This window comes from Spermophilus citellus, assembly GCF_964194105.1.
Source record: "Spermophilus citellus genome assembly, chromosome: 2".
In the NCBI taxonomy this organism is placed as follows: Eukaryota; Metazoa; Chordata; class Mammalia; order Rodentia; family Sciuridae; genus Spermophilus; species Spermophilus citellus.
In genome coordinates, this window is record NC_138183.1 from 154,502,544 (window position 1) to 154,526,381 (window position 23,838).

Here is a 23,838-nt window from a genome sequence, read left to right on the forward strand (position 1 = left end):
TCACTCCCAAACCTCACCCATATATACCAATTAGCCGTCAAAGGTGTCTATACATGCCAGACATTGTTCCACCCTTAAAATAAATTACCTTGCAGCTAATAGCCTTATTTAATGGCCACAGTATATTGTGCCTATTTGATTTCTTTTGCCCCGAACATGTGCCATTTCTGCCTTGACAGTATATTCACTAATTGAGCTTGAGAAAATCAGAAATGTTTTATAAATGGGGTTTTAAAGAAAGGCACCAAAGTAGCCTGTTTTTATACTTCTACTACACATCAAATTGTATTTTATAACAACCTAATTGTCATGATATCTATTTCAAGGGGAAATTTATCAAGTCACAGTGCACCCTTCTGTTTGGAAGAAATAGTTGAGGATGTGAGCAGAAATTATTTTTACATAAAGGCTTCAGGCAGTTAAGAGCACTGACACACATACCATATTTTCATCACTGTCATTCACTTCCTTTGCCTCAAATAAATAGGTCATTATTATCCCATTGCAGCCATCTTATGGTGCCTCAAAGTATGGAGCTCTGTTTAATATAACTGCCATCTAGCTGACCCGTATAATTTATTGGTGATTTTTATAGAATGACATCCTTGGGCCACCATCATCGGGCAAAGCACTCTGATATCTTTCAGCAAAATATTTCATTATCACTTATAATTTTTTAGCATTGGCATTAGAACCATGTTAACACAGCTAGAAATTGGCATTTTCTGAGAAACTAGATTTTAGGTTGGTCTTAATAATTTCAAAAAAATAATACAGTAATGTTGACAACATCACCATGGATTTGTTGAAGGCAGCAAGGGCAAAAGATTACAGATGGGAAAAGTTTACCTGAATGATTTGCTCAGTAATTACACATTATAAGGGTACAGTCTTTAATTATAAGTAATAATTAAGAATGTTTAGGCTTTATAAAAAGCACACAGAAATGCCTCTTGTTCTGTTTATTACCCTCATTGCTTAAAATGTAAAGTTATAGTCAACTCCTTTCTGCTTCCATCCCCTATATAAATGCTTTATAGTCTTAATATGAATACTGTATATCCCTTACAGAATATACCAGCCTTAGGATTTCTAGTAAGAAACTAAAATTAAAGCATATGGTTGTTTCCACAGGAACTATTCTATTAGTGCCTAATTGAATTGCAAGTGGCTTTAAGTCCCATTAGCTTCAAGATAGTAGTTAGCGGCTGTGAGGCCTTGTTTTTGTTGAAGGGATTAATGCCTTTGAGGTTGTACATAAAGTGGAAGATTCTTATTTGTGTTGCTGATAAACTTTCTTCAGATACAAGAAATCCTTCCCACAACTGAAGTAAGGTTCCCATTTGTATTCTAGTTTCCTGAAAGCAAGTCCCCATTTTTAAAGGCTTGCCTAGCACTTGAATCATGCAGTTTAATTTTTTCTTAATTTTTTTACTAGATTGAATTACCCTGAGAATATAAAGACGATGTCCTTTCTGTTTGCACTTTTTCCAGGGCCATCCTGTCCACCTTGAAAAGCTTGCTTGATTGGCAGGAATTCCTTTCTTGTTTTTTTCTCAAATCTGGGAATAAACTATTCCCTCCAGCTTGGTTCTGAATTCTGTGTTTGTCATAGTAACCCACTCAGGGAAAAAAATTTTTAAATCATCTCATCCTCTTTTTTTTCTGATCATTTTTTTTCTTTGTTGTTATTCTGTAACATGGTTCAGTCTCTAAGCTTCCACTGCTGGATCCAGCTAAGGGAAATTTACCCTCTCATTGTCTACAGGCCCTGTGGGCCTGCATCCTCACACCTGGGTTAATTCCCTGGATCATGGAGCTCAAGGTCGGGTTTCATTTTGGTTTGCTCCTCAAGCACCAAGAATTTTTGTTTATCTGTGGCTCTAATAATTTTTTCCCCCTTATCCTTCTAGTTTCCTCTCTTCTAATCCTCTGCCAGGGGCTGGTCTATTTCTAGGTGGATTTGGCTTAAAGCCATCTTAGACACCCCTTCTCACATTTTCCCACTGTGTCCTGCCAAAAAAGAATCCTTCAGCAGAAATATGATAGCAGGTGGAAGTCCTCCATTTATTCTAATTGCATCTCTATTTATTCTGTCTACATTTTTTTAGATTAGTATTTATCTTTGACCTTTGTTTCTTAATGTGACAATGTTTCAATGTTTTTTTAAGGAATAAATAAGCATTGATTTGATACATAAGAGTTTGAAAGCTGGAACCGAGAGCATTTACTCTTGTATTCACACTACTCCTCACAAGTAATAATGGCTTAATAAAAGTTTGGATTTGACATCTAGAGAATGACAATGATGATGTGATGATGATGATGATGATGATGATGATGATGATGATAGCAGCTACCGTTTATTTAGTTTTATGAGAAGCTAGACACGGTGATAAGTGCTTTATATTTATAACAGCTTTATGAGATAGCTCTTCATTACTGTCCCCATTTTGCAGATGGGAAACTGGCTTAGGAACTTGAAATAATTTTCATGATCACACAGCTAAAAAGCAATCTCTCCCCCTTCCTGATTGACCATTGCTTCTACTGCCGATACTATTGTTTCTTGTTCTGTAAGTAGGATTTAGATGTCAGTTTTTACCCACCTTGCAGCTTCTCGAAGCCTAGGCCATTGTCATATACTCCCTTCTCCCCTGCTATGCCGGGTGCAGAATTGAACTCTCAACAATTGCTTCATCTTTTGCTTCTGAATTGAACTCTCCTCTTCTCCTACCTGTGCTGTGGATCATTTATGACATTTATGAGGTGCCTTGGCTGCTGTCACTAATCTTAGAAGCAACAAACTAGAGCAGATCTGGAGATAAGCGATATATCCGTGGATCTGAAACCCTTGACTTTTTGACATGTTCTGAAAGAGATTTTCTAAACGGCTGGAGAGGGTGATCTACAGAAAGGGTCATGGGTTCAGGGCTGCCTGGGGCTTTGAGTGAGTCCTGAAGGTATGAGTTTTTGAGAGCGGACTAACAAACTCAACTTATGTAAGCCTTCCCCAGATTTTATTGAGATCCCAAGAGTCATAGTCAGTTCAGTTCTCACTCCCACACAATGACTAAATGAACTGCCTGTACATTGGGAATGTCGACATCTACTAACAAGACAAGATTATTTGTTGAACCTTCCTACCTACTCTGTTAAGTGGCTCCTTGGGTTTTCTGTGCAGTGACCAGATAGCTCACCTAGCTCAAGGGTGTGTGAGCTAGGGTCAACCATGTGTAACTTCCCTCCTCCAGTTGTGAGAGCGTCAGCTCATGACAAAAGCCAGCGCTCTGACCTTCCTCAGACCTCGTCAGCTTACACCACTCAACGGTGCAAAGTCTTGAAGGCCGACGCCTCAGCATTACAGCTTTTGAATGTGTGGTTCCAGGCTCAGTTGTATTTTATCCCTGTGTCTGCCTTACTTTAGTAGACTCATTTTGTGAACTTTAGAGAAAAGTATTAGAACCATCATACCAAATGTTGCTACTTACGTTCATGCTTTGATGTACTTCTCATTTCTTATTTCTCATATTATGTGAGCCCAAATTTTAATTAATGGAGATTTTTTTCTGACCTTTTTTTTCCCTTCCTTTTTTTTTTAAGGTGATGGACAGAATTTGTTTACAAAAGACGTGACAGTGATAGAGGGAGAAGTCGCAACGATCAGCTGCCAAGTCAATAAGAGTGACGACTCTGTGATTCAACTACTGAACCCCAACAGGCAGACCATTTATTTCAGGGACTTCAGGCGTAAGTTTCCATCCCTACTGTATTAGCCAACAACTTTTTTTTTCCTCCATGTTGTCTTGATAACGAGATTGCTAAGGCCACCTTTTTTAAAATTTAATGTTAGATGCTTAAAGTTGAGTCAATTCTTTAGAGGGAAGAAGAGACAGGCAATCATAATCTTTCTACTTAATAGAAACCTTGAATGGTCCCTTTTAAAAGTAAGGCAGTCTTACTTTGCAATAGGAATTGATTGTAGTAATTCAAGGTGAATTGCAATTGAGTCCCAAATACTTAACTGACACAAACAACTCAAATGGGGTAAGGCAAGGAAAATATAGCATTCTGAAAGGTAATCTGTTAGGTTTGAAGATTGAAGTTTCTAAGGCAATCTGTGCTTGCATCGACAAACCAAATCTCACCATAGCCTCTCATGTGGGGGTAGCCATATGCTGAAATCTTTCCAAATATAATATAATAAAAGCCATTTATTGAAACTAAATTATGTGTAACAGAAATAGTTCAAATGGGTGTCAGGGCTTGGCAAGAGTTAAGTCTTTGGGAAAATTCTACTTGAGAGTATTAGTGTCTGACCAAAGCAGAATCCAGGATATCCCTTTCTGGCTACTTGTCCCCTTTCCTCCCAATATTGCAGGACATTCATGACTTGTAGAAAGAGTTGATAAATCTAAGAAACATTTACACAGATGAGAGAGGTTAAAAGGAGAAGCCAGCTTCTTACTCTTAAACCAGATTTTTTTAAAATATAGGCTAAGCTAGCCTTTGCCCAAATTAACAGGATTTTAGAAGAGAACATTTGAACTAAATAAGAAGCCCACATACACTACTTTTGTGGTGACTTTGATTTCCTGCATGTTGTCTAATCAGTTTCAAACTGTGAAGCTAAAGATAGCTAGAAAACTACAGGATGAGTTTATGGCCTCTGTGACCCTAGGTCGTCCACATTTGATAACTCCATCTTAAATCATATCAAATAAATTAAGATGGATCCAAGTTGTGACTTAGGAACTTTAAATAATTTTTGAAGTGATTTTTTAGATTTCACTTTGAGACTATTACTAATGAAATTTTAGTTCTCTTTCATAATTTGAAACTGCTTTTTTTTTTTTAAGCCTCAGATTTTTAGAGACCTTTTAGAAGCTTGTTGGCCTCAGTTTCTGAATTTCTGGTACCTAAAGGTTAAGAGGGGCTGGCTTCTCAGTGACAGAGGACCCAGGACATGACCTTTCCTTTTGTTTTTATTTTGCCTATCTCTTATAGGACACTGAAAACAATTATGAGCAAGTGCTGAAAAACTGATGGTGCTTGGAATTGTGCCACTGTGTATGTGTGTGTGTGTGTGTGTCTGTCTGTCTGTCTGTCTTTGGGTAGAGTTGTCTATATGCAATTACTGCAGAAACCCAAAATAGTACCCAACAGGTAAAGAAAGGCTTAATGAATTTTTCCACTCTGTGGCTGCCTTTTTAGCCATGTGATTTTTTCCTCCCCAAATTAAGGAAAATAGACTGCCATTGCCATTGTCTTTTCATAGTCACTAACTCAGTGTTTTGTTTCACAGCCCTGAAGGACAGCAGGTTTCAGTTGCTGAATTTTTCTAGCAGTGAACTCAAGGTGTCGTTGACAAACGTCTCCATTTCTGATGAAGGGAGATACTTCTGCCAGCTCTACACTGACCCCCCACAGGAAAGTTACACCACCATCACCGTCCTGGGTAAGAAATGCACGGGTTCACCTTGGGAAGCAGAGTGGGCTGGCCCATACTAACAAATAGCTTCCAGCAGCAAAGAGAAAGTTAATGGTGGATTTCACTGTTCCAACTTGTTTTCGGAAGAATCACCGCCCATCTTGCTGAATTTTAAAAATAGCGTATTTTACCAAATGCTCTAAGGAATGGCAATCAGCAGTCTTTATAGATTCCACCTGCTCTTGGGTTTCAAACCTCAAGCTTTAGAAGCAAAGATCAAGAGAATTTAGAGCCCTCAAATGAATCACTCACCACATGAAATGTCATTGCTTCTAACTACCAGGATTTTTTTGCTTCTGTGCAGAAGGAAAGATGGGCTCTCACATCTGTACCCCATGGCAGAGCTATTATGGAATCCACGTAATGATTTTCTCTTCTGAGTTACATCCTCGTTTTAATGTTGTTGCTCTCCTTTTCTTCGACTTTACTTATTGCCTTGTTTATTGTTTATACTCTAGATTATACTATAAAAAGTCATACCTTGTGAACACATACTTTGCCACAAAGTGCAATCATTGGACATAAAAGAGTTAAGAGCTCTTTAACTGATGAACAATCAAAGCACCATTGCCAGGCTTCTAGGTACATCTCTAGTGAGCTGAGTATCTTCATTTATGATCACCAGATTGTGATTTTCAGCAAAATCCCAGTAGCCAGGTTTCTGTGTTTTTATTTTGATACAGTTAGCAGATCCTAGTATACTGAAGGTGATCTGAATTAGTCACCTTTTAGACAAACATGTACTCCAGGGCATAACACCAGCTGATCTGGACTTTTGAAACTGAAATTTCAAGGACATACACTGTAGCACAAGGCAAGATCTCTGATTTACACCTTCGGGAAGATGATGAATCAAAGTCTATTTGAAGCGGCAGACTGCAGCTTTTCGGTGTAATGATATGAAGATTAAAGAGGAAAGATAAATATGAAGGACATTTTTGCTTGGTGTGTGTGCACATATATGTATTTATGGATGTACATATTGAGCTTCTGCCTCATTACTTTGTTTAAACACAGCTGTAAAAGGGAAAATACTTTTTTATTCATTAAGCTAAAACATGTTCCCAAAGCTTACATATATGCCCTTGAGAAGAGGAATACTGATTTTAGGAAGTCAGGAAATCTGGCCATACAGTTTCTAATGTGGTCTGTGTTTAGTGATGGCTTTTCAGGTGCACAAACTTGTCATTATTAGTTTTGATCCATATTAGACCTGCAGAGATAGAAGGCATGGAAGTTTTGCTGGGGGGTGATTATTTTGGTCTTTTGCAGATATACCAATTCACCAATGTACATTTGAAGCTGTCTGTCCACTTGTGTAGAAGTATTTGAAAATAGACTGCTTATTGCCCTGCTTCATTAGCTGCATAGACTTCAGATTGACCAGCCATCCATTGACCATTTGTGGCATTTCCACAAAAATGATAGCAATGAAAGGAAATATATTAATAGCATTTTGGATTTTCACAATATTTTACTGTGTGGAGGAAGTATAGATATCTTAATTTCACAGAAGAAAAATAACAGGTTAGTCATCCTGCCCAGGTTACAAAGTATTCAGTGACAATCAAGAATCTGAGAATTCAAAACAGATTTAATGATTCTGTCTCACAGCCTTTGTGCCTTCTGGGCTAGACTGTTTTCAGTTAAATCCTGAATGCTGCCGTTTCAAAGTTTTCTTAGGTGCACATCTTTGGTTTTCAGGAGTCTAGCTGGTCATTGGCAAGTAGTTACTGCCTGTCAGTCTCAGAACCACTGTATTGGACTAGATTGACTATGAAAACACCCTGGGCTTGGGAGTCAATGTACCAGCACTAGATTTTTGAGAGGCATTGTGCCTATAATCCTTTTGGAGGTCTCATTATTCTAGAAGTAATAGGTTCCTGCTTGTATTTTATAGAAGCATTAACTTAAATATACTTGAAAGTAATGTTAGTCAATGTTCTCTTTGCAGATATTATGCATTCATTCAATATTCTTTCCATTGAATTTACTCTAGGCATCCTTGACAGAGTAAAATTGTTGTCATCAGTGTTTGAGTCTTTCATATTCCAAAAATCTGACAATTTCCTCTGATACTCAAATATTCAAACCTTCCTCGTAAGGTTTAGAGTTTGCAGATATTATAATGAATGAAGAATGATGTATTAGCATCTTCGTTACTATCTATGTTTCTCCGAAAAGCATTCCATATATGCTTACACAGCTGTCAAGCTTCTTGATAGGTTGAAGTTGCACACTTTAGTGCATATGTTTATTAGTTATTTGACACATTTGGCAAAAATTTCAGCATAATTATAACGTATAGACATGGGTATTTGTTAATGTTATCCGTGCTACTTCATAGTTAACATTATGTTTCAATCTCATCTGTGCAAAAACTGAAAATTCTCCTGTGATGCCTTGCATTGATTTGGCTGCCTTGTAGAATATTCATTCATTCCTTCTACTTGTGATGAGTTTGTTTTTTTTCTCCAGAACACAGTGTAGGACTCTTTATGTTACTATTCATGAGAAGAGGTGAATGAGAGAAAATAACACTGCTCCAAGATTAATGTAGTTACTGATAATAGTAGCTAATATTATTACAATCCTGTCTTTCTAAGATTAGTGTTCACTCTTAAGATTCCAGGAACAGGAGAACCTAATTATTTTAAAGGGTCTTGAGTGAGATTTCATGTGCTGATCAGGTTTAAGACTCTTTTGTTGTAATTAATGTGACTCATCTTGATATTGCTGATTTTTTTTAATGTTGTAGGCGTAATGTTTATAATTAGTACTCTTATAGATTTGAGGTTAGTTAAGAAGGACCTTGACATTTCATTGCTATTTTCTGGTATTTTCCTCTGTGGTTTTCATCTATATGTACCTCCTTAGATATATCTTTGGTTATTTTCATTAATGGCTGCAGGCAGTTTTTACTAAATGTGTCTGTTTAGTGAACCATGTATAAGTGTATTCTCTGGTTAGCAGCAGTTTTAATTCATTTTTCTTATAAATGGATTTTTATACTTTACTAACCTCTTTTGTATTGGAATAGACATTATGAAGTTAAAGGAAAAACAGGGTAGGATTCATAGACCAAAATAATTTTTTTTCCTTGTCCAATCCTCTTTTTTCATAAAGACAGATTTAAACAACCTCATTATATTTTCCAAAGCTTTCTTGCTCTTAAAAAAAATTCTGAGAGAAGTCACAGTTATAATATCAAAAAATTCATCCTGACTCACGTTATCAGATTTTATTTTACATTTGTAAATCAAACAACTCCCACTATACTTGCCCATTTCTTCTAATCTTAGCAAAGATTAGAAATACTGGTCACAGTCTTGAGAAAACTATTTATGGATGTGGGAAAAATCATTCAGCTATTTCTCAAAATGATGAGCTCAACAACAAGTAAGTTCTTTATTTTTCTATACTTGATTTTTGAAGTTTTCTACACTTTTACCTTGGCCATAAAGTTAAAGATGATGTCAGCTCTTTAGGAAGGCAATCCTAAAATCTAACATTGGTACAGGAATCCCTCTCAAGGTTATATAACTTTAGAGCGCATCCGTTGTAGCAGAAGAATAATTAACCGGGTAATACCAAACAATAAGAATCCCAGATAGGAACCTCCCTGCCAGTCAAGCTCTCAACCCCCAAACAACATCTAGAGGACACAGCTGATTTTTCTCTGTCCTATCTACATCTGCCCATTTTCATTTTCTTCTTTGAAATACTGGTCACAGTCTTGAGAAAACTATATGAGATATAATGTGGAAAGAACATGCCACCATTTTTATGACCAAATAGAGTGAGAAAAGAGTTTCCACCAAGAGATAACAGTGGAGATGAACAGCTGATGGGGGTTAGGTGGAGCCTGGGGTAAGTGTATTAAGGTGTATGAGGCTCAACAAGAAGAGACAAGAGAAAGGCAAGATCACCAGGAGGCCAGAAAGCAGCTGTCTGACAGACTACATTTAAGGCTAAGTAAACTCTTCTGAGATTTAGCAGTCTCTGTAGCAGAGTCTTTTAACAACTCCTGGATCTGTTTCCATCCAAAACATTCCCATATTTCTACAGAGTGATCACCAAGGCATTTCTCCCAGAATAATAAAGTAGAATCAGATCCACCCCATTCTGTGGGGATTTCCAGGATGGCCAGTAGATTTAGCCCTTTGCCTCCATCACATCCTAAGAGAGCCCTTCTTTAGCTTCATGTCCCCTCGGTTACTCTACTCACTTTCAGTTCTCACTGGGAGCCATTGCTGTACCCATATCAAAAATTGTTTTTATCACTCTAGTTTTGTTTTTGCCTGGACCTTGAATGGACCATTTATTCTCTTTCATTCCTTCATTGGTTTGAGAGGACCTTGTTTCTTTCTTATCTCTTTTTAGTATCCCTTATCACGGTCTTGTTTGCCAAGGTCTTGTTTCCTTTAGCCTTGGACAGTCTTTTCCACTGATATTCCATCTAATAATGGCATTTCCCCCCCAAAATTCATGTCTACCGCACTCAGAATGTAGTAGTATTTGCTGGTCTGAAACATTTCTGTGTATCCCCTATCCACTGCCTAGGTATATGAAATAAAAATGTGTAACTGACCTGATCATCACCAAGGAGATAAACTATGCTAAGGATACCACCAGCTGAAGTCATATCATTTCTTTTGTCACTGCCTTTCTGTGTCTCTTAAAATGCTGGCAGATGTGCAAGTCCAAATTGGATGTTAAATTATCCCTCTTTTTGCTTATTTTTTCTTGAAATGTAAGCTAGGGTAGTTCTTTGCCATGCTTAACTACTCATTTGGGCCATATCACATTAGCATCACGTCCAATTGAGCAAATATGTTGTTTTCCTTGTACACAGGGAACAAAGAGGAATGCTTTTGCTTTAGTTGTTGTTCCCCTCCTCCACCACAGCACACTATCTTGCTGAGAAATATATGCAACAAATCACTTTACTTTTCCTTTTTCATCATTCCCTATAAGAATTTTCTATTGCTCCAATTCAGTATAAAAGTCTTCCTGTGGGCAGAATTTTCATGTTGGACTATAACAGTTGGAAATCCCAAATATGTGGTTTAATCCTATAATTTATTGAAGCAGTATCAGAGATGTATTATTCAACTTGATCATCGGGATGGCATGTTTATACATATTTAATTTCTTGTTTCTCTTCTGAGTTGAGAAACTTATTAATCATAAGTCTCAGAACTGTCTTTGCTTATTCATGGTGGTCAAGACACATATTCTTAGATTCACACTACTGAATTCCATATTCTTACTGATTTTTATTTCAAGAGGTTCAGTCTTGAGGTAAGGTTGCACTTTATGAAGTTTCACTGTCAACTTAGTTTCATTAAAAGAAGAAGAAGAAGAAGAAAATAAAAACTGCCAGGCACAGTGGCACACACTTGTAATACCAGTGACTCGGGAGGCTAAGGCAGGAGGATTGCAAATTTGAGGCCAGTTTCAGCAACTTAGTGAGGCCCTAAACAACTTAGTAAGACCTCGCCTCAAAATGAAAAATAAAAAGAACAGATGCAAAACATGCTCCTAGGGTGTGGCTCAGTGGTCAAATACCCCTAGGATCAATCCCCAGTACCAAAAAAACTCCCTTCATCATCACCACCATCATATTCTTCATACTCTTGATTCGATATTTAGTATGTCAGCCCTAAAATCTTTTATTTTGGCTGTTTTATCACACATATCTTTAATGTGCTTATAGAAAAGTAGTTTTAATTCTATTTAAATCTGCTTACATTTCTAAAATCAGGACCATTGGAATTCAGAATATGGAAAATTACTTCAAGAGAATTGGCATTCCCTCAATTATTGCATCTTCATATTCAAAGGGTTGTATTAATATGCCATCCATTGGAGAACATGATTGAATTCTGGATTTCTGTGGCTCTGTTTAATTAAATGGAACTGGTCCTGATGTAATTTTTCTGTGTATGTTTATGGTGAGTGATTCTTTTGAGGGACCCCCAGTTTTTGACCTTTGTTGATAGACTTTGAAATCTTTTATATGAAGATTGAAATCCAAGCATTGAGTTCAGAAGTATTACTTTCAGGGGCTTCCAGGTAAGGACAGTAATTTCAATAATGTGTACTCCTCCTCGTTTTATATCTGTTTTCTGATCAATTTTGTAATGACTGATGAATAACTAATACCTATATCATAGCATTGTTAGTGATGATTTAATAGTGGAAAACTGGTCATTTTATATGATACATGTAAGAGAAAAATTAACTGATCTTGCATAACTCATTTTATCTAGTGATGGCTTTGCCCTTCTCTTCCCTCTGCCTGAGGCATTTGCTCCTCTTGTGATGGTTTGTCTTAAATTTCTATCAGAAATGTCCACTATTTTGTCCCTTTTTTGATAGCAGTAGTGCTAGTTTCTGATGAACGGAAGAATATGTCTAGAAATGGATTTTGTATTTACAAAGCACATGTATTTAATCTGCAGTCCCACCACGTAACCTGATGATCGATATCCAGAAAGACACTGCGGTGGAAGGCGAGGAGATTGAAGTCAACTGCACTGCCATGGCCAGCAAACCAGCCACAACTATTAGATGGTTCAAAGGGAACAAGGAGCTCAAAGGTAACAGAGAAACCACCCTGTACTGTACTGAAGTTGTTAGTTGGTCCTTGATTCTAGCAAGTAGGCCTTTGTGAAAATTAGGAACAAATGCAAAACATGCCCCTTAAATAAAAGTATTTATTTAGGTATGGTTCATAATCAATTACTAAAGACATCTGAGGCCAAAGCATAACAGCATTGTTCTAATTCATACCCTCTCGTGTGATTTGAAGGTTCATGGTGAGATTTGTTGCTCTATTCATATGCCTAGAGAAAACTAAAACTGAAAACTAGAACTCTTCAGGCCAGAAGAGCCACTGTTGGGGGTATTCCCTCAGCTCAGACCATTTCTGTACCTCAGTTCTCATTACACAAAATCCCTGCATTTTGTGGTGGCTCAGACTGGGTCAAAACCCCACATTTTTATAAGCATTTTTAAAAATTCCAGATTCTAATATCTGTTGCACTATCGATTGTATTGACCATGTGCTTTCCTTCCAGAGAGGTTGCACTAAGTAGACAAAGAATTTTATCCTAGTTATGAATTTACAGTAACCACATCCCTTGTGAAACCTATAATTCAGATGCCCAATTCACTGGTCTGTTCTTTTGCATCTCTGCCTTTGTAGGAGCAGTGCAAGTGATTCCTTTAGTCATGCTGCAGTTGGCTCTCCCTCAGTATTGAGTCATCCCAGGTTTGACTCCTAGGTCCTCAATCCCTGCCACCTCAGCTGTTGCTGAGAAAGGAGACAGCCTGTACCCTGTTGGACCATATTTTGCCACTTATCCTAAGCCTTTCACATATGTTGTGTTCAGATTCCTTTCTTTTCAAGGTTGACCTCCAAGTAGTATTCTAAAGAAAGGACTGACCTACTCTGGTCATTTGACCGAAAACTAGCTGTGGGCCTCACTTTCTTCTAAAATAATAATATAAATTTATAGGATTCTTATGAAAGTGAAATGAGTGAATATTTGTAAAGCATTATTAAGCTAGCCCCTGGGCCAACTTAAGTGCTGTGTGCTTGTTAAATAAATAAACAGTGTGAGGAAGAAAAGAATAAACCCTTTTAGAAAGGTGATACAGAAATCTATATATGGAAACAGAGAAATCTATATCTAACAGCTCAAGTTTCCAAAAGCTTGTCCTGTTTAAATTCTCCTATTTCCTAGGTATGGTTTTAGAAGGAAGGAGTTTCTCATTTCCCCTCTGCTTTTCTGTCTAAGTGAACTGAACCATTAAATGTGTACCGATAAGTACAAAACATTAAAAGAAAGTTAATGTTGTGCCATGTTCCTGGGAGTGCTGGGTTCAGGAAGGGACTGCCCCAGCCTATTCATTCTATCCGGAAGCCTCCTGCCCGCTTTTCTGGGTGTTCTTGGACGTGTCTCCCATCTGGCCCAAAGCCCTGTATCTTACTTTGCTCTAGCCCACTGCCACTGCGTTTCTGTGGTCTTCCAGAAGTCTCAGAGTTTAAACATTTCAATTACAATTTCAATTATGTAAATCCACTTAGTTACTTTCCCTCTTAATTGTTGATGATGGGGGTAGGCAAAAAGGGTTGTTTATATCTCCACTGCTGATTGAATTACTTAGGGGATTTGGATGACGTCCTGGAATTTTTAAATGGCATGACAGCCTCAGAGATATTTCAAGTTCAGATAGTTGTAATTAGGGTGAAAAAACGCTTTGCTTTTCCTCCTTCCAAATACCTTGGAACAGCCAGATATCAAAGTGGTTCAACCTTTTGCTGACTTTTTAGGGGGGTTGAGATAGAAGAAACATATAATATACTTCAGTAAAAATACTGTGTACTGCTTGGGGTTGAATATATCTTAAATATGATTCTGTGAGTTTTGAAAAATAGGAAATTAAGGGAAACAATCTTTTTATCAGTTATCCATTCACAGATTTCCCTTCTCCAAATAACTTCCATTATATCTGTTAAAATAGTATTGTTGAGTTTGGAAGGAAACAAGAGAATTTAAAACTGGAATGATGCAAATTCTTTCTACCATCTCTGGTTGTTTATACATTTCCTTTCCTGCTAGGCAAATCGGAGGTGGAAGAATGGTCGGACATGTACACTGTGACCAGTCAGCTGATGCTAAAGGTGAACAAGGAGGATGACGGGGTCCCAGTGATCTGTCAAGTGGAGCACCCTGCAGTCACCGGAAACTTGCAGACCCAACGGTATCTAGAAGTACAGTGTGAGTACCTGAGCATCTTACTCTGAGGGCATAGCACGGCAGTTACTTAGAACCTCTTCAGATGCCATTTGTTAGATGCATACATACATTTTATATAGTATTGATAGAATATTTTTCCTGTTATCTTGGTAGAAAAATAATCAAATGATTGTTTTAAGGAAATACTGTCATCTTACAAAGTGCCAGTGAGAGTATGAGAATTCCATATTTAACCCAAATGAAAAACTGAAATGATTTCAATCTGCTTTAACATATGCAAAATTGATTTCTTTGAATATAGACAGTCATCATTTTTGTTCCAGCTTCAAATTCTGGAGTAATCCCTCCCTTTTCAATCCCATCATAAGCATTGGATTTTGTTTTAAAGGAGGTGTTTTATTTCCATTCCACATCAGCATTTTGTTTTAATTGCACATTCTCTTCTGTTTGAGGTTAAATTATAGCAGTGAGTTGAAAGTCAAACTCTTCGGGATAAGTGCCACATCTTGATGGCTTCATCAATAAAAACTAGACTGTAGTGAGTAAGGCTGTCTCCCTATGGTGCCCTATAGACTAAATATGTTCTCCGCATCTTCTCCTCTAGACCCTTCTGCATCAGAGGGAAAAAAAAAATCTGGTTTCTGCCCAAATTCATTCTTGTGCCAAGGTTATGGCCAAGTAGCCAGCTTCTCACTTTTCATCAAAAGGCTTCTGTAACTTGGCCTCTGAAAACTTTCAGGTGATAATTGAATATACAGAATGAAAATGTTTTAAAAGTTTGGTTGGGATGGCGGAAGTTGGGAATCTGATGAAGGGAATGTGTTACCCTTTGTGAATCTTTATGTTGGTACCCTAGAACCACAGTAACAAATTATAGCACCATAAACTTGGTGGCTTAAAACAATAGAAATTAATTCTCTCGGTTCTGGAGACCAAAAGACCTAGGTGTCAATCAGTCAGACCATATCCCCCGTCCCCAAAGGTTTAGAGAAGGATCTTTTTTTTTTTTTTTCCTCTTCCAGCTTCTAGGGACCCCAGGAGTTCCTTGGCTTATAGCTTCATAACTCCATTCTCGGTCTTCATATAGCTTTCTCTTCTCTATGTGTCTCTTACAAGGACACTTGTCACTGAATGTAGGTCCCACCCAAGATAATCCAGTACAGTCTCAAAATCCTTAAGTTAACTGTATCTGCAAAAACCCTTTTCCCATATTAGGTGACATTCACAGGTTTCAGGGATTAGAACTTGTACATATCTTTGGAGGCCACGGATCAACCTGATGCATTCCTTACCATGTTTCAATTCTCTGAGCAAACTAGGGGCAGGGAAAGTTTTTAAAAGTTGCTTGTAAAAGACCCTCCCATTCCAACCTTTTCTTACTCTGTGAGTTTGGCTCAATTTAACATTATATAATGCAGATTTTTCTTGTTAATTCATTTCATCCACTTCATTATATAGCTTCATTATGAGCATCATGCTTATAATTTTCATATCACTAAAACTATTGTGGTGTAATGTCCCTATAATGGGAAAACAGAAATGATCAGATATTATCTAAATTGGCAGATAGTAGATTTCTTGTGACTTTGTTAATATGTAATTCATTTAAGCAAACTTAATATCCATTAACTTTCTTTGTAGGGGCCCATTAGCTTTAATAATACATTAGCTCCTTTGTGAGTCCTGAGTAGATATTCGCCCAGTTTCTGCCCCTAAACTCTTTAAGTAGTTTCCCAGGGTGTCTTTTAAATAAAATGTAGCCCCACCCACCTACAAAATTATACTCCTCCAAATGCAAAAATATTTCAAGCAGTATATCTTCTCCCCCTTGGAAAAACTTGATACTAATCCTTATAAACCTTTGCTTCCATATCCTACAGATTCAAGAGATTCGTCTTTCTAAGAAAAGTAATAAGGCTCTATAAGTGAATCCATTTGACTTCAATATAACAAAGTGCCCCTGGCTTCTACCTACAGGAAGGGACTTTAACATCTTCCATAGATGAGGATGTGATCATTTCAAACCCTAACATGGCATTTATTTTGTGGGCAGCTCTCTCGTCTTTTATCCAATATAAGCCACACAAACAATTTATCCTTGAAGTTCCATTTTGGAATATAAATAAGGAGAAATCTCTTATGTAAAAGATGGTTAAGAATTATAAAGTTTTGTATAATTCAAATGGGAATTTTAGGTCTGGCTTGAAATCTTCAATAAGGCTGTCAGTGCTCAAGAAAGTCACTTGATATTTCACTACCCTCTAATCCTAGAGCACTGCTGAGAACTTTCTGGAGCTGGACAGGAATTCCCTAAGCACATCTTCAAACGCAATTGCACGTTGCTGCATTATTTCCTACCAAGTTTCCTCTCCTTGAACACCAGCAGCTATGCAGTAACAAGAGCTGCGTGCCTCAAGTGGCTGTAGCACTCAGTTGCTGGGCTTTACAGTCTGCCAGTTGTTCACCAGTGGTGGGCAGTGGACCAACTCCAGTCCCTCATGGCAGTCTTCTCTGCAGATAGGCAGCACCATATATTGATGGTCATGAGGAAAGAGTAGATTTCTGAAGGCACGAGAGTTTTAGACTAATTTGTTCAGTAGCCAATCTACATAAAAGTTGAATTGTGGATACCTTGTGAGGGTTAACATTACACCTGTATTTTTAATTGACCCAGACCCTGGAAGCTTGCAGTTCAGCCTTTTTAGGATCACTTCAAAATTCCTTTTATAGCTATACATCTGGAAAGGTAAATAAGATCACATATTTACCACATTTAGCTTACAATCTGAAGAGTCCATTTCTCCCTCAGAGTTATTAGGGCTGCTTTATAAGATCCATTTTTTTTACATCATTTTATTGCTTTAACCTAACCAAGACCTATGTAATAATGTATGTAAATATATTAATTTTATTTTGTTAGGCACACTTTCTTTTTTAAATGTCCTTTTCCTTGCTACCTAAAAAGATTGCTTATACTATCAATGATAGATATTATCACCAGGAAGTACTGAGTCCCTCTAAGGACCTCAGATTCTACTTTGAGTGAATAAGACCACCTTGGGGCAATTTATCCTGATCTGAATGCTGTTAAGTGTGCTCAGTTGGTTTAACCCTGGCCTATTTTGGCCAATGAAGTTTTATGGAAATGTCTCTACCCCATCTAAGACAAATGAGTGTTAACCAGGTTATGAATAGATGATAGATTTGAATTCTGTGTAAGTTATATCTTTTTTAAAAAAAAATAATGTTAAAAGGAAAAATAAACAGTGGCCACTTGCATGCCATTGAATACTTCAAGTATGACAAGGAACGAAGAAAGGAAGGATAAGAGAGGAAAGGGGTATACTTCTCCACTTAAGGTGGGTGTCTCTATACTATGTAGCTGTGACCCTCAGTATAGAATTCAGATTGCTGTGCAGAAAGGAGGAAAGCTGTACTCTGGATGGAGGCAACTGGGCTTGAGCTGCAACTTGGAATTGCTTTTGTCTTGTGGATTTAAGTCCTAATTAATTGAACCAGAATTTTGCAGTGTTTGTTTGTTAGTACCCTTATTTGTGGTTCCAGGAGAAATTGTTGTGCCCAATTATGTGAAAAATCAGCCAGATGTGTATGCTGTCATACTTTTAATAATCCTTAAGTTTTTGGTGAGTACAGATATTAATTGTGTAGTATGCATTGAAGTGATTAACATCAATGTAATTTATCATCTGGAGATTTCAGAACATAAATAAATGAGTTGTTTTGTTCAGCAAGGTGTTGACCCCTTCAAAATCAGTGAATTAAACCCCCCCCCTTTTATTATAAATATGAAAGGCACCACAATCAGCCAAGTGTTCAGTTATTTGATTTTCTGGGGCATTAGCCGCTCTTGTTTGTGACATTTCCCTGTTGGGTGCTCGTTTGCAAGCTCATTAATAAGGTTTTCTCATAGGAACGTGGCTGGGAATGAAGAACATACAGTAGGGCTCTTAGTTTCCTAGCTTTCATTCTGAGACCCAGCAAGGGTACAGCAGCAGCATGCAGTTAATGTTTAAAACAGAAAATAATTATGTTCGCAAGCTAGAATGCAAAGCTCTGTTTTCCTAGATGTTATGCAGAGAACAGTTTTGCTTTTTAATGTTCTGAGCTATATGACCTGAAAATCTTTCTGTGCTTTTTTTTTTTTTTTCGTGCAAATGTCTATATAAGTTGTGTTGCCCACATTTACAACATGCTTGATTATAGCAGCTCATGATACAATTGTAGCATGGTTGGTAGAGTTTCAGATCTGAGGGAATGCACTCTTGTCAAATGAAAGCCTGTTTAAATGAGAACAGTTCACTGTCTGCACGTTAAAAGAAAACTGTCTAAATAGCATCAAGGTGGCAACACATAGCGACGTAAGCTGGGGATTCAAAGAGAAGCTGTGACCCTCAGTATAGAATTCAGATTGCTGTGCAGAACGGAGGAAAGCCTTACTCTGGATGGAGACAAATGTGAAGCTCTTGAATGACTGCTGTGTGTCTTTGATTTCACCCATCATAAACTTACTCTTTATCATGTTTTGCAAAAATCCTCATTTTGTGAGGGTTTCACATGTGTGTGCATATTTATAAAAAGAGAAATAATGAAGAGATGAGTTTTGAAAGAGAGAATGAAAACAAAGCCTCTAGAAATAGGTGTATGAATGCCTTCCCTGCCCTGATCAGCAGCTGACAGTTAATCGTGTATGTGGGCATCATTTTCAAAATGAGTTTTATTGACTAGATGTAGACAGGTATTTTATAAATCCATATTCCTGTTCATCCAAGGTCCAGAGGATGGTAGATTTTTTCCTTTCATTCCCTCATCTCGGGGAAAATTGGGCATTGAGGAGATGATCAAAACTTGTTCTTTATCTGTGACAAAATAAATGTTTCTCTGGTATTGATAGTGCCCTGCGGTGAAGGAGGAAGAAAAACCTGGAAATTGGCAACTCTTTCCTGTTGGAGTGGAGGATAAGACTTAGTTTCCAAGAATGGCTCCTCTGTCACATTCTCTCCCCCATCAATTCTGTTCCCAGGTTGTATTCTTCAAAGCATAATAGCTGCCGGTTTCAGATTTGGCCTGTTTCTGTCTGATCTCCAGTCTCTTTTTTTTTAACAGAACCTATTCTTCCTTCCACTCTCCTTTTTATTTTTATTTTTTTAAAGCAATGAATTGAATTTCAGGGAGGTTATTTCAGTATTTATTATTCCGTATGAGAAATAATCAAGACACAGAGACCCCCCCTGATTGGAGCTAATTTTTTAACTTGTCATTTTTTGTGTGTTAACACAGAGCAGTGGCAATTCCAAGTTCCCAAAGTTCTAAGTGTTATAGATTCTGCAGCAGCAAAAGGAACAGGAAGTCAAGTAACTAATATTTAGAATAGAAGGAGGGAATGCTGGTTCAGATACATGACAAGCAAATCTTGAATGAGCCTCGGGGAAAAGGTCTTTGCCTCCAGAAGGCACACCCAGCAGGAAGAGGCCTGTGTTCCTAAAGACCCACTTCCCACTTCTCACTGACCTGGTATAGTTTTTAAAAAGGTGTCTATTTTGCTGTGTATATCAAATACTTACATAGCAAAACTAGACTTCCTGTGTACACCCTTGGCTTAATGGTTTTTAACTCAAGGTCAAAATTTGATTCTGTGAAAGGGTAAATGGTTGTGAAGTTGACCTCTAAAAAGAGTGGTAAAACCACATCTTTTATGATTTCCCTTATGATTCCACTTTGAGATATACCAGAAATGCTAATTAATTGTGTAATTAAATAGAAGGACATAAACAGTAATTCCTGGGCTAAACCTCAAATTTTGGGAGCTGGATTAACTTTCATAAAGAAAATACAGTGATATTCTGTGACAAGGACAAAGATGGATTCATGGTCTGTTTTGTTGTTTTTTTAAATCAGTAGTAGAGTGAGGAATAGAAGTCCATGTCCCAATGTTTCTCCACTTTCTCCTTCACTCATTTTTTTCATTCACTTATTCAGCACTTACGTTTTGAATGTCTACTGTGTGGCAGATGCTGGCATTATTCTAGTTACCAGGAATTTAAAAACAAAACAACAACAACAACAACAAAAAACTCTCTTCTTACTGAGGTAATGCTCTTGTGCAATATTTGCTTTGCCAACCTTTTGCTTCCAATATGTGAAGATTTCTCCAAAGACAAAGTGCTCTGGATTTATCCCATTTTAAAACCATTGGAACAAAATTTTCTGCCACAACAGGGCAGAATAAAATTTTATTCTGGTGGGTGGAACAGTGATTTTACTCTCCACAAAATGATATGCAAGTTTCAACAAGAGGCAATGGCCTTCTTTGGTGATGTGGCACATGCTCTTTGGTCCCACCTCAGTTTACCAGAGTTGACTTGTGCCCCTCTTAATAGTTCATCTCACCTCAGGAAGTAAAGTTTGAAGTGCCATAATTCATACAACCCATGTTCTCAGGTTTGCCACCTTGAGAACAAACAAAATATCAGCAATGGAAATTATCCTTGAACATATTATGACGAAACAAAGCAAACCTTTGACAAGATATTCTTCTTCTCCTTTTATGCTACCATTGCCCTCCTTTCCTTACAAAGCTGTGCTCTCCCAACAATTTAGACAACCATATTGTAGGGGTTGAGCTCAAACAGCTTCTAATACTCACCAAATCTCAGGTTAATCTTTGCACTGTCGTTCTACTCCAAACTGCAGTAATCTCCCCTGATTGACAAAGACTCTTCAGTCAGTTTTTCTTGCTTGAATGCACAAGGGCTGACCCATACCCTCTCCTCAGCCATTGTGATAGCATCTGTGTCCTTGCTGCCCTTGAGTTCTCCCTGGTAGGACTTGAAACAATTAGCCCTTGATCCACACATGTCAAATCCCATACTCACTAGTATTTTGGAATATTGGATGAAATCTTGAGTAAGGGACATGGAGAACCTGTGTCCCAAATGAAGTTTCAGGAACAGACTTGCACTCATGCCCTGGGGCCTTCAGCACACGGAAGGATTTCTGATGCCCACATTCTGTCTTTTAGAAGTTCTCAGGAAGACAAGGAAGGTGGCAGGTGCCCCTGGGATAGTAGGTCTCCTGCCAGAGTTTCAGGACACCTTCCCCCTTGCCTCAGCTCTTCCTTGTGCCACATGAGAAGTGTAACATTCCAGGTAAAATGAAACTGCAAAGTACCTTTAAAAAAAAAAATCAAAGGCTGGTGTGTCAGCATTGGGCTCCAGAGAGAAGACTATGCTTTTTCATTTACATAGGAAATTGAAATACAGGTTACAGAATCTTGAGTTTCATCTTCTGAAAAGATCATAGAGTGTGGTGCAAGGTCAGACTGGCATGAAATCAATTGTAATCCGCCAGCAAGCCATTCTAACCTCTTTAAGAGTTTCCTTTTATATTTTTCCCCTTTATAGAGAGAGCAAAGTACATTTAAAGAAAGTCTCATCAAATCAGAATGTCTTTCTAATATTATTTTTTTAATTGGTTGCTACTGTACTGTGACCTAAAGCCTCCTGGTATTTAACCCTCTGTGCAACTTTGACTAATGAACAAATTTTGTCTGCTGTAGCAGTCTTGCTAAGTGTCTTTTATAGGGTTTTAAAAAAATTACAGTGTATTCTGAAAACCTCAGATCCCTCAACCTAATTGATTGGCTGTTGGTGATGCCATCTCTATAACTATAATGTTCCTTAAGTGCACAGACCTAACTATTTTTCTCATTTTTATATAGCAGTTCCATTTTATAATGACATTAAACCATTCTGAGTGATACATTTCTGGACAGTTATTGCACTAGGGTAGAAAGTGTCATCTGGCTTTTAGCCTTGTGCCTTACAACACCAACCGAGGTGTAAAATGATCCCCCAGAAAATGTACTAGGCTTTACCTCATTACTTAAAAATAAATCTTGGAGTCTGGTTCTGTTTCAGAAAAGATTTGGTGAGTTAAAACATTTGATTTATGGACATAATTAAAATATAAATGATGAGCTCTGGGCTACTCAATCAGCCATCTGGATTGTTCGATATTTTGACATACTTATATTGCAGTCAGGATCTTCTTCCTGGGAAAATTTAACATCCCTGAGTCCTAGAAGTGTCAGTGGAATCCCACAGTTTCTGTTCCACCTGTTGAAAATACTTAAGTTCTTCTTTTGGGACAAAGGAAAGGGAACAGAATTTGTTTTTAAGTTTTCATCACCCAAGGACAGATGGTGGCACATAGACTTTCTCTTTGGTTCATAGGGTGTGTAGATAACTCAGCTGCCCAGGGTCAAATAATATGCCCATAAATACTGCCTTTGTCAATGGAGGGGGTCATTTTCCTGTGTAATACAAGAAAGATTAATGTTTACCTTTTGAGCCAACTATGAAGGTAACTGGCAGCTGTACCTATTTAACACATGGTAGATATTTCTGCAAAGCTTAGAAAGTACACTGGGAAAATCAGTTATCTGAAGGTGTATTTTCTGTGGCTTAACATATGATTTTTTATATACATTTATATATTAACTCCAGGTATAGCAAGTCCTTAGCTTGTTTTTCCTGATTTATGTGTGTAATTGACAACTGGTAAACAGCTCATTAGGAACATAAAAAAGCATTTAACTAAAACAAACTCAGTGATACTGAAGAGGCAGGGCAGATGAGATTTTTTTTCAACACTTTATTATTAATGGAAGTTGAGCATGTAAAACCCTTAGCACACTGTACTGAAAAATATACCCTTTCTGTTTGCTTGTAAATTACATGAAGGGGGGGGGGGCAATCCAATGAAAACTGCCCTCATAAGCCAGCAAGCATTCATTTCTCCTTAATTAATGATCCTAAGTCAGCAATGCATGAAAAATGTAGCCCTTTTGTGGATCATAGATTAACCTATAAGCAAATGTTACATTCCAGCCCAAATTTTGAGCTCTAAATTTAGCCTTGCCCAGAATGTTTTATGGGGATAAAATAACAGAGGTCTCCTAACCAGAAACTCCATAGTGCTGCCATTCTGTTTCTAAGTATGAACTATTAGGTAGCTGGTCATTTGTTATCAATGTTCAGTGTCATAGTCTTCTCCCATTAATTTTTGTTGTATCTTTTTAAAAATGGACCTCACCAAGTGGCAGTTTGGTAAGGGGGACCAGGTGGGTGGTATAGCACCGAAAATAGTAGACCCACATATATCATCTTGTGGTTGTATTTAGCCTAAGATGTGGTCTAAAAGCTGGTGCCCTGGAGTTCTGGCTTCAGCCCAGAAGCCAGTGCTAGTTCAGGGTCATCCCATTTGTCCTTTGTGAGTATTTCTGCCTTTCTTTAATGACTACCTTCCAAATCCGGTTATCAGTATCCAGAAACAACCTTGCTTATTTTGCTCTTGAACATTTCCTTTGCCAACAAGTGCAAGACTAGAACTTTGTTACTCGGAAGGGTCAGCTGGAACTTTTGGGCTTGCCAACTTGACGTTCTCTGACAAGTGTCATAGCTTTTCAGAAAGTACTGCCAATTTAATGTGCACTGCACATTAGTGGTTGTATGAGGGGGCTCTTGAATGCCACATGCTTTTCAGAGACAGGAAAGA

General features: G+C 37.7%; 1 protein-coding gene across 4 annotated transcripts in view; it reads left to right on the forward strand.

Annotated features, from left to right (window-relative positions):
* CADM1 (cell adhesion molecule 1) overlaps window positions 1–23,838 on the forward strand; it is a 312,863-nt gene that overhangs the window by 245,154 nt on the left and 43,871 nt on the right. For all 4 annotated transcript variants that reach the window (XM_081281657.1, XM_081281658.1, XM_081281659.1 and 1 more), the window contains exons 2-5: window positions 3,604–3,750; window positions 5,306–5,458; window positions 11,959–12,096; window positions 14,125–14,283. In XM_081281657.1, the coding sequence (XP_081137783.1) occupies window positions 3,604–3,750; window positions 5,306–5,458; window positions 11,959–12,096; window positions 14,125–14,283 (597 nt within the window). The remainder of the gene's footprint in view (window positions 1–3,603; window positions 3,751–5,305; window positions 5,459–11,958; window positions 12,097–14,124; window positions 14,284–23,838) is intronic.